The sequence below is a fragment of the Myotis daubentonii genome, chromosome 4 (assembly GCF_963259705.1).
Source record: "Myotis daubentonii chromosome 4, mMyoDau2.1, whole genome shotgun sequence".
Classification (NCBI taxonomy): Eukaryota; Metazoa; Chordata; class Mammalia; order Chiroptera; family Vespertilionidae; genus Myotis; species Myotis daubentonii.
In genome coordinates this window covers 5,307,208-5,319,391 of record NC_081843.1, presented here as the reverse complement: position 1 = coordinate 5,319,391, position 12,184 = coordinate 5,307,208, and the positions used below count along the sequence as shown (strand labels likewise).

The 12,184-nt window shown below is 43.9% G+C and overlaps 1 protein-coding gene across 3 annotated transcripts in view; it reads right to left on the bottom strand.

Annotated features, from left to right (window-relative positions):
* Nucleotides 1-12,184, bottom strand: part of METTL9 (methyltransferase 9, His-X-His N1(pi)-histidine) — a 56,133-nt gene that overhangs the window by 33,679 nt on the left and 10,270 nt on the right. For all 3 annotated transcript variants that reach the window (XM_059692060.1, XM_059692059.1, XM_059692058.1), the window contains exon 2: nt 4,509-4,699. In XM_059692060.1, the coding sequence (XP_059548043.1) occupies nt 4,509-4,699 (191 nt within the window). The remainder of the gene's footprint in view (nt 1-4,508; nt 4,700-12,184) is intronic.

Below are 12,184 nucleotides of genomic sequence, written 5' to 3'. Positions count from 1 at the left end.
AGTGTCTTGGATCAATTTCTGGGTTCTCTGTTCTGTTCCATTGATCTATCTGGCTGTTCTTGTGTCAGTACCAAGCTATTTTGAGCACAGTGGCTTTGTAGTATAACTTGATATCTGATATTGTGATTCCTGCAACTTTGTTCTTCTTTCTCAAGATTCCTGCAGCTATTCGGGGTCTTCTTGAGTTCCATATCAATTTTTGGAGTGTTTGTTGTAGGTCTGTGAAATATGCCATTGGTATTTTAATGGGGACTGAATTGAGTCTGTAGATTGCTTTGGGTAGTATGGACATTTTAATGATGTTAATTCTACCAATCCATGAACATGGTATATGCTTCCACTTGTTTGTACCTTCCTCCATCTCTTTTTTGAACATCTTTTAGTTTTCAGAGTACAGGTCTTATACCTCCTTGGTTAAGTTTATTACTAAGTATTGAATTTTTTTGTTGCAATGGTAAAGGGGATTATTTTCTTAGTTTCTCTTTCTGAGAGTTCATTATTGGTATATAAAAATGTTATGGATTCTGGGGTGTTAATTTTGTATCCTGCTACATTTCTGAATTCACATTCATCTAGCAGTTTTTTTATGGAGTCTTTAGGGTTTTCTACGTATAATATCATATCATCTGTGAATAATGAGAGTTTTACTTCCTTCTTTCCAATTTGAATGTCTTTTATTTCTTCTTCTAAGACAAGCTGTTTTTCTACCCTGTCTTCTAAATCATTGATCCTATTCTCAGGTTCCCCCAATCTGCTGTGTATCCTTCCAATGTGTTCTTTACTTGTGCTATGTCATTCTTTATTTCCGTTTTTATAGTTACTATATCGTTTCTCATACTGTTGAGCATCTTTACCATCATTATCTGAATTCTACTAGTATATAGATAAATTTCTTATCTCCATTTCATTTATCTCTTCTTCTGAAGAATTCTCTGTTCTCTCATTTGGGGGTTGTTGTTTTGTCTCCTCATTTTGGTTGCCTGTTTGGGTTTGTGACTATGTATTAGGCATCTGCTATGCCTCTCAATCTTTAGTGCAGGACAGTGTCAAATGCTGTTTCTGACTAATTAGATCAGACAAAGACTCAAATCCTCCAGAGATCGCCTCTGCCTGCAGACTGATTGGATTCAGTCTTGAGTACCCCCTCAGGCCATTGTCCACACATGTGACAAGAGTTTTTTCCAACAGGGTGGGAAAATTGCTTCTACCTGGAGGCTAATTGTTATTCTCAGTCTCTTAATGGGTCTCAGAAACTCCACACCGTGGGGCAAGGTGTTTTCCAATAGGGTGGGTCAACTGTCTTCCCAAGCAAAACCGCCTGGATAGCAAATGTCTGCCTGAGAAAGATATCCTCCATAGCTTGAGAGAATGACTCCACCCAGGAAACCAAGGTGTCTGCCTTCTAATCCCAAAGCCCCCAACCCTGGCTTCTGCTCACATAGCTACAGTCCAGTCTGCCCTCCCTCTGCCAGAGCACACGGTGAGTGTTTGCACACGGAATTTTGTGTGTAGGTCCTTTAAGAAGGTATCTGCATTTCCAGTCATCTTTCCTGGCAGATAGCAACCCGGCTACTTTTCACAGCCAGATGTGATGTGAGCACCTTTCTCAGTTCTGGAGCTCTCTGCTGGGGGTCCCAGCTTGGGGATTAGATCCCAAAGGTCTCAGTGGCAAACCCCCCGTAGCTGAGGTACCTTTCCAAAGCTTCAGCTGCTGTCTGTGGAAGCCCGTCCAGCACTTTCACGCCTCCGCCCTTCCTACCAGCCTCTATGTGTCTCCACATTCCTGCCCTGGTTATCAGGGTCCTCTCCAGGTAGTGTTCAGTTGATTATTCAGGATGTTTTCTTTTTTATTTTAGTTGTAATTCCAGTTCAGTAATGGGAGCATGTCTGTGTAGCATCCACTTACTCTGCCGCCATTTTTCTACACCATTTTATCTAAGACAAGTTGTTTTTTTTTTTTTAAATATTTTATTGATTTTTTTACAGAGAGGAAGGGAGAGGGATAGAGAGTTAGAAACATGGATGAGAGAGAAACATCGATCAGCTGCCTCCCGCACACCCCCAACTGGGGATGTGCCTGCAACCCAGGTACATGCCCTTGACTGGAATCAAACCTGGGACCCTTGAGTCCGCAGGCCGACGCTCTATCCACTGAGCCAAACCGATCCGGGCAAGACAAGTTGTTTTTAATCGTCAATTGTTCACATGTTCTAAAAACAGGCTGCAAAGAGCAAACCTGAGGAAAGGAATTGAAATAGCTACACAAAGTTTCACTCAGGAACCTGTCAGAGAAAGGAGGTTGCTGAGGTCGCGGCAGCAGGGCGAGGGCCACATGTGGCCAGGGGTAGTGCTGACTTGCAAAGGACCAAAAGTCAATTGCAAAATAGTTCTCTGGCTTAAATGTTTCCAGTTATAAAACAACATGGTTCCATCTCCTTAGGATGCAGCAAATCTTAACAGATAATCATAAAATTCTAGAGCTTGAGGTCATCTGAGGTCAGAGCTCAGGAGGTCATCTCACTGGTCTACATCTAAAAAAAGGCACCAGAGAGAGAAGCACTGCCCTACTTCCAAAGATCATGACCAACTGAGGCTCCACAAAAAGATTAAAACTGAAAAAGAAATCAAAATTCATTGAGCCCAGTGTTTCTCAACCAAGACAAACTTTGCCCTCCAAGGGTCATTGGGAGAAGCGAGTGGACAAGACCAGACTTCCTGCAATGTGTGGGACAGTCCCACACAATGAAGAATTATCCACTTAAAATGTCGAGACACTGACCTAGCTCAACCCAGGTTTCAGCAAATACATGCCACGGAGAGGTCTAGCTCTCTAATTTGCCTTTAATCCCTAAAGTTAGTGATGTCCATGTGATTTTTTTTTTAAGTGTTGAATAAGCATTCTAGGTTCTCTGGTCACAATCTAAGTCCCTTCTAGACTCCAGAATCTGCAGAGGAGGTGTGCCTCCTTATAAACATCTTCCTTATAAAATCAACACCAACATAGCCACCAAGTCTCTCCTTACCTGGCCTTCCCCTTCCATTACAAAGGAAGGCTGATAAGCATCTCATCTTAATTCAAGAAGGTTCCATAGTAATTGTTTCTGAGAGAGATACCCACTCACAGTAACCATCTAGCACTACAACGGATGGAAGTACCAAGGGACTAAAAGTAAGCTTTCAGCTGAGAATAAGAACACAGGGCAAGAGTGGTTTTGTTTTGAGTAGGGAGGGGATGAGGGTTAAGAAGAAGGCTAAGAGCTATAAATAAGGGAAGCCAAAAAGGACTTATTAACTGCACTCCCTCACTTCGACCAAACCGTAAAGTTCCACATGCAGGGAATTTTAAGCAGAGTCCAGTGGGGAAGTAGCTCAGAGTTTTAAATTGCCCCAAATTACATGCAAAATGTTGAATTTAAGGACAATGAAAAGAGGATTCCTACCTTTTATAGCTTTCAAGGAGGTACAGGGCCCCAAAAAGGTTAAAAATCACTGCTATAGTGACTTATCTGCTTTCCAATGAAAAGATAAATGGAATAGAACAGAAATTCAATGAAGCCAATTTGAGAAACAAAATGTCAGACCGCGTTGTAGAAATTCAACTACCAATACAAAAATAACAACTGTTTGCTGAAGCAAACTTAGCCAATTGCACATAAGCGATGAAAAAAACCAAGTAAGAAATCTTGAGAAATGACTCAAGGTGCCTAAAAACGTATTAAAGGACCAGATGATAAACTGGGGATGCAGACGTTCAGTAGAAGCTGGCTCCAAACCTCAGTGGGGAAAAAACAACCATAAAAAACCAGTGGCTTTAAATGGTCCCACAGGCTTTTCTCCTTGGCGTTCTGGATTCTTGGGCGTTGGGATGTTTGAAAATGTGGCCAAGAAAGGATAAAAAACATTCCTAAGCTTTTTCCATAAATTTAAATGAGAGAACCACTCTAGGAATAGAGAATTCCATAATAAGTTTACAAAAGTCGGCTGAGCCTAGACGTTACGTAAGAATAGATACAGGACCGTTCACTTGAAAGAAGCTATCACCCATGGGTTGGGGTGAATCAGATGACCCCAAAAACTTGCTCCTGGGACATGTGCTTGAGGCCAAGATCTGACTCCTCAGCCCTTCCATGGCAAGGGGTTGGGTCAAGTATTGTGCTACCCCCGCTTCATCAGCAGCAACAACATCACCCATTAGAAATGCAGAATCTCAGGCCCCACCCAAGACCTACTGACTCCGATTTTGCATTTTAACCAGATCCCAGGTGATTCCTGCGCACATCAAAGTTGGGAACCACTGCTCTCAGTACTTCCCAGTGGAGAAACGCAGACGAAGACAAATGAGACTGTCTATCAAGTTGTGGTGAACTTGCAAAACAAGGTTGAGACACTGGATCTAGTGCCAAGGATTTTGACTCACTGCTGAGGTGGTCAACAACCTGAACAAGATCTCTTTTCCTTTTCTTTTTCTTAAACATAAGGGTAAAGAAAAAAATCCAAGATTCACTTACCCATTGATAGATGTTCTAGACATAAACAGACTAAAAACAGATGACACAAAAGAGTGGTACAGTTGGATAAACAGCCAGCCCGATTTCTCAATGCTGTTGTTTAAGAAGATCTGTGTTCCTTGATCGAGGTAACTCTGAACAAACAGAGCCTGGAGTGATTCGCATAATTTCTCTCTGTTGCACTCGTACCACTAAAAACAAAAAAGAAGAAGAAGAAAATGAAAACACACAACTGTACCCTCTGGACTCTGAGATTAGGGAAAACTCCGCTGGCCTCTCCTGCACTGGGATGCAGCGCAGAAGCCATAACCAGCTCTGTGAGCTTTGTTCTCAGTTAAGAGAGCAGTCACTTGAAGCAATGATTTAACTCAAAACCACCAACAAATCAATGGCAGAATAAGCAGCAACATTTAACCCTCTAGAGACCAGATTATGCTGCCTTTTCTTCCTGTGGGCTACATACACTCCACTAAAATATTGAGTGTGCTTTATCAGATCATAAGACATTCTTACAGACAGGGCAAGATGTGCTTGAGAAAGATTATGAACTTACTCAAGGCCACACACACTGTGATCAATAAGAAGACAAAGTAATCACATGCTAAGAATCAGATTTCCAGGAATATACTTTTCAGAACAAAATTCAAGAATTTTAACTGTGTCTGAAATTTAATCTTCCACAATAAGTGTTTCCATTTGCATTTAGCAGTCGTAAACCAGAGAAGGGGGAACAGGGAGGCTCTGCCATTCTTTTTTTTTTTTAATTGATTTCAAGGGCAAGAAGGGAAAGTGAGAGAGGAAGGGAGAGAGAAATATCAATGTGAGAGCAAAACATTGATTGCCTGCTGCCTTCTACATGCCCCTTACCAGGGATCGAACCTCTGACTGGGAACCCAAATCGGCAACCACAGGACAATGCCCAACCAACACTGGCCATGGCTGGCTCTGCCATTTTTGTATGATCTCAGACAACTCACTTAATCTCTGAGCCTCTATTCATTCATCTGCAGACTAGAAATGTTACTAGTATCTGTCCTCGTACTGAGGGGATTAAATAAGGTAATGCAGACAAAACCTCAGTCTAGGACTAGACACACAGGAGAATTCTGAATAATAATAGCAATGAGATTCCTCTAATGGCCTGATAAATAACAGTAAGCCCATTAAGTACAATGACACAACCCATTACTATTAATCCATTATGTGCTAAAAAAGATAATCCATTGTTTCCCAATAAGGAGCCAAAAATAATGTATTTCCCCTAACAAATAAGACTGTTTACCAACTGTAGATGTTCCATAACTGCTTGCACAGTTGGTGGACCAATTTTATAGTTATCCTAATCTTGCTAAATATTGAATGAACTCTTGGGTAGGTATAAACCAATACAAACAAGCAAATAGGCACAAAAGTTTCAAAGACTACCTAATATTTTTACAAATCCTGTACCCTGAACTGGATAATCCAAATCTTTCCAACTGTTGACTGATTTGTGTTAATTTACCACTTAAACACTGTTATCAAGACTGCTTGCACTTGAAGATGAGTTTTGTTTTTACCACTCTATATGACAAGCTCTGAAGCTACTTACATTCACTTTTTCCCTTGGTCTAAAATGTTCATCCTTAATCACTAACTAGTTCTTAATATTCACTGTGCCTTAAGGGATGCCCAGTGCAGGTCATAAACTGTTTTCTTTTATCCTCATGGCCTCCTGATGCACATTCTGAACTCTGTAACACTAATGCCACTCTGACATTTATTTATTTACTAGAGGCCCGGTGCACAGAATTTGTGTACGGGTGGGGTGGGAGGGGGTCTCTTCAGCCCAGCCTGCACCCTCTCCAATCCAGGACCCCTCGGGGGATGTCCAACTCGGGCCTAAACCAGCAATTGGACATCCCTCTCGCAATCCAGGACTGCTGTCTCCTAACTGCTCACCTGCCTGCCTGCCTGATCACACCTAACCACTCTGCCTGCCTGCCTAATGCCCCTAACTGTTCCCCTTCCTGCCTGATCACCCCTAACTGTCCTCCCCTGCCGGCCTGGTCATTCCTAACTGCCCTCCCCTGCCGGCCTGGTCGCCCCTAACTGCCCTCCCCTACCGGCCTAATTGCCCCTAACTGCTCTCCCCTGCTGGCCTGATCACCCCTAACTGCCTCTGCCTTGGCCCTGCCACCATGGCTCTGTCCAGAAGGATGTCCGGAAGATGTCCAGTCTGATTAGCATATTACCCTTTTATTAGTATAGATTGTTCTCTGAAATGACTAATCAAGATGAAAGCAATCTCCTTGGTAATAGGCAATCAGGTACATTCTATTAATGTTGACAAGAAATCCTTCAGATAAAACTGTAGGACTAAGATAACCATCCCTTGCATCTACTTATAAATGGAAACCTAGAACAATAGACTCTGACTTCCAGAACTAAGCAAGAAGTAGCACTATTAACTGCAAATGCCAAAAGGAAAACTCCTTTTAACAATTCTCAATTCATCAACATTGGCACATATGGCTAAACCTTTGCTGCTAGATGCATCTTTCAGAAAAGAAACTGCTTACTGAACAAAATGTGCTGCAGAAGGAGTAAAGCTCTCTCTTTAAAGACGAGGGTTGAAGTGCTTGTCCCTCCAGACCCTTTGCAGCATTCTCATGCTCACCAATTAATGATCCACAAGTTGTGATTCACCCATACAAGAACATATATATATACACACACTCACACTCACACACACACACACACACTAGAGGCCTGGAAGGGGGTCCCTCAGCCCAGCCTGCACCCTCTCCAATCCAGGACTCCTCGGGGGATGTCCGATTGCTGGCTTAGGCCTGATCCCACAGACATCCTTCTTGCAATCCAGGACCGCTGGCTCCTAAACACTCATCTGCCTGCCTGCCTGATGCCCCTAACAGCTCCCCTGCCTGCTTGATCGCCCCTAACCGCCTCTCCCTGCCAGCCTAGTCGCCCCCAACTGCCCTCCCCTGCAGGCCTGGTTGCCCCAACTGTCCTCCCCTGCTGGCCTGGTCACCCCCAACTGCCCATCCGCACCAGCCTCACGAGGAGGCGCCCCGCCTCCCATCTTCGTCTCAAGAGCCACTGCTCAGGGGCCAGGGGGAGGGCCCGAGAGGTGCTCCAGCACCTCCTGCTGATCGGTCGTTACAGCGTGAGGGCATGATGACCATTTACATATTAGGCTTTTATTATTATAGATATATAATTCAACCATAACAAGAAAGGAAATACCAATTCATACAACATGGATGAACTTCGAAAACATTACGCTAAGTAAAATAATCCAGTCACAATAATCCAGTCACAAAAGTTATATGATTTCATTTACTGGAATTATCAGGAAAAGGCAAATCCCAAGACAGAAAGTAGATTGTATCACATGATCTCACTCATATGTGGAAACTAATGAACAAAATAAACTCATGAACAAAATAGATCCAGAGACATATAAGCATGGAACAGGCTCTTGAATCTCAGAGGGAAGGCAGGGGTAGGAGCGTGGGGGAAAGGGATAAACCTAAGAACTTGTATGCATAATGCATAACCCATGGACATACAATAGGGTGGTGAAAGCCTGAAGTGGGCTAGAACTAGTCAAAGGGGATAAATGTAATACTTTCAACAACAAAGATTAAAAAGAAAATAGATTGTGAGTGCCAAGGGCTGGGGGAGGGGCCGTGGGGAGTGCCTGCTAATGGGCAGGGGGCTTCTTTTTGGAGCGATGGAAATATTCTGACATTAGAGAGTGGTGATGGCTGCACAACATCATGAATGTACAGCACTCTAAAGCACATAATTGTATATTTTTAAAGGATGGATCTTATGGTATATGAAGTATATCTCAATAAAGCTGTTATTAAAAATACACATATAGCCCTAACTGGTTTGCCTCAGTGGATAGAGCATCAGCCTGGGGACTGAAGGGTCCCAGGTTTGATTTCGGTCAAGGGCATGTACCTTGGTTGCGGGCACATCCCCAGGAGGGGGTGTGCAGGAGGCAGCTGATCAATGCTTCTCTCTCATCGATGTTTCTAACTCCCTATCCCTCTCCCTTCCTCTCTGTAAAAAATCAATAAAATATATTCTTTAAAAAATACACATATAGACATCTAGATTTTTATTTCCAGAAATTAAAAGTATTTTGAAATTTGAAGTGATCAAGCAAACTTCTTTAAAAATGCAAAATTTTGATCCAAATCTGATGATGTCACTGCCCAGAAGTCTTGGGATAAATCAAAAAGCTCCATCTGGCTTAGTAAGCTCTACATGGTAAGTCCATTCTGCCACAGCCTCCCCTCAGGACAGTCCCTATCACCCCATTGACACCTGGGAGGCTCCTCTCCCTGCTGTCTCACAGGGCATCTACTCCGATCCCTACTTTTTTCACAACCCCTACTCCCTCCCACTTCACCTAGTTTATTCGACTCATGCCTAAATATTTCAACTACGTTTCCTTTGAACTTCTATACTAGGTTGGGAACCCCATTCTAACACCCTCTCCTCAGTAACATGACCACTGAACTAAAAAACTACATACTTGCATGCTCAGTGTCAACCATCCCAGGTAGACAGAAAGTTTCATAAAATTGGGACAATGAATGACTTCAGTGCCTGGCAGAGATACAGATGAATCATAAATATCCATCACATGAATTACTGTTCAAAATCACAGGCAGTCCAACAGATAGAAAGTGGACTTTCTAGCAAAATCCTGGAGGGAACCTAAAGACCAGCAGCTGTCGCTGGGCTTCTGTCGACTCCTAAAGCTCCAAGGGTTTTGCAAGGCCTTGCTTAAACCCAGTTCTGCAAGGACACTGGCTGAGCATCTACCTTGTACCAGGCACCCAGCCAAGCACTTCACATTTCACTCTCCACCTCCTGGCTTCTGTGTGGGGCAGCTGGGCCTGAGCAGCTCCCACTGGCTCATGTTCCTGGTCAAGGTGCATGCTTTATAAGGAGTTTCTTTCACAGAAGCTTCCCTTCGCCGCCACCCAGTTTGTCTGCTTGAGACTCACTTTCAGAGAAGAAAAGCAGGACTATTCGGCCTAATTAAATTGGACTGGATGAGCTTAGAGAAGAAGTAGTCTCATCTACACAGCAACTAAGTTATTACAGGACAGGGTTTCTCAATTCAACACTCCTGGCATCTGGGCCAGATAACCCTTGCCACCAGGCTGTCCTGGCACTGCAGGGTGTTTAGCAGCAGCCCTCCTTGTGACAGCCAAAATGTCATTGGCTGTCCGATTGCCACATGTCCCGAGCAGGCAGAATCCCCACTGCTTACAATCCCTACATGGGTTTCCCACAGAAACTGTCATCGTTCTGACTTTCCAGTAGCGTTTCCTAACTACCTAAGCTTAACAGTGGTCTCGGGAACTTATGCTCCAGCGGGGGAGTCAGAAACCAAAAGAGACAAGTAGTGGGGTTATGATCGTGGCCACGCTTCAATGAGTGGCCCCTTGCCCTGAAGGCGAGATGCTGACTAGAGAGAAATCATGGTGGGAGCCACTACAACCTTTGGCAGTCCCCCTGGAGTTCCGCCTGAGACAACCCAGCTTCAATGAAAAGCTGTAATGAGCTCGCAGCACGTGGTGACCTGTCTGCAGATTCCTGTGCACTTTCAAGCTGGTGAGTCCTTTGAATGTGTGCTCCTCAAAGACCACAAAGACAAAGGTGTGCAGATCAGAACAAAGATTATGCCTGTTAACTTTTCACACTGGAAAGACCGTGTGCCAGGCTGGACTCCCCATCTGGAGACACCCACAGTATCTGAAGAAGCCTCGTCTTGGCATCTTCCTTTAAAGCTCACTCCAACTTTCTTCAGTCTAAATAAGTAAGTAAATCTTTTACCAAATAACAAACTCTAATCAACCCAGAGTTATGCTAGGTGGTCATCTGCTGATGCCAAGTATAAAGTGGGTGGGATGTGATAACTAAACATAACGTCTTCTAAAATGACAGCAACTAGCAGTGTCCTCCCTACTTGCAGCAAGACTTCAAAGACTCTAAAAATTAGCCAAACAATGAACAGCCAAATCAGGTACATGACATAGTTCTGGATGTATTGACAGTAAAAATCAAAATAATGTATTTGCTTATCAGACTGAGGGATAGTTAAAAATTTTTCTGGAATTATTTTTTGGAGTTCCTCAACTGGTCAAACATGAGCTGTATAATATAATGGTCTTTTATTCCGAAATATAAAGGATTTGAGCACATTAGAACTAGAAAATTCTTTTTAAAAAACAACTTCCTGATTTTTGGTAATGTGGTATAATAAAAAATAAGTACTTAGTCTTTATCCCTGGTTCCAGGCAGAGCCCCTAAAACTCTTGAGTGCTAAGAGCAACTTCTGAAAGCTAATGAGATGGAGTGTGGAACTTTCAGGCCAGCCCCCAACCTCCAGGAAGGGGCAGGGGCTAGAGCAGGGGTGGGCAAACTTTTTGACTCGAGGGCCACAATGGGTTCTTAAACTGGACCGGAGGGCCGGAACAAAAGCATGGATGGAGTGTTTGTGTGAACTAATATAAATTCAAAGTAAACATCATTACATAAAAGGGTACGGTCTTTTTTTGTTTTAGTTTTATTCATTTCAAATGGGCCGGATGCCGTAGTTTGCCCACGGCTGGGCTAGAGACTGAGTTCAATCACCAAAGGCCAATGACTTAAATCACACCTAATTATGAAACTTCCACTAATGTCCCAACAACAGGGTTTGGGAACCTGTGCTGCTGAACACACTGGTGAGCTGGGAGGGTGGTGTGCAGGGAGCGGGCGTGGACTCTGCCCTCTCCAGCCCTCCCCAGCCCTGCTGTCTCCTATTTGGCTGTTCCTGGGTTATACCCTTTTAATAAACCAGTAAACATAAGTAAAGTTTTTCCTTAAACTCCATGGGAGTCTTTCTAGCAAATTACCTAACCTGGGGGACCCCAGAACTTGTACTTGAGTGGACCGTGACGGTGGGCAGCACCCAAGGTGAGGGCAATCTGTGAGGGGACGCGAGCTCCAGTCACTAATGTCAGAACAGGGCTCACCTGCAGGACATCCCATTGATGTCAGAGAACTGGAGAATTGGTCAGTGACAGAAAAAAAGACACCACAGGTAAGAATTTTTCCCGACATTACACCGGATGAAGGCCAGCACCCAGAGCAGTTGTCCCAACCTGTTTAACAAACTGCAAACACTGCAGCTGGTATTTCTGCATAACTTCCCCATCCACCCAGAGGGCCACAGGAGTCGGGCCATTTCCTATTGAGAAGGCAGCCTGTTTCCCAGGTTTCCCAGGCGGGGCATCAAGGAACAGACCAGGGCACAGCACCCAACTCCACCATCGCGCAACTGTGCTCTTGAGCAAGTCTGTAAAGTAGGGGTGTGCCACCTACCTCCCAGGGTTGTCAGGGGGATTACAGGGGATAATGCACGTAAAGTGCCCGGTACACAACAGAAGGCAGCAACTAGATTTCCTCCCCTTTCCTGTCCAAGGCCCGAAAAATCCGGTCAGAGGAGAACTGAAGTTCAAGGGGATGCCTCAAATAACAGTCATTGGTCTGGGCATGTAGTCATTCTCAAAGCAGTAAGTAACCAAAGACCTGAGGTATTCAAAGCCACTAAAAACCATCAGGAAGGCTCCACTGATGGGGTCCTTGAACACAAAATCTTT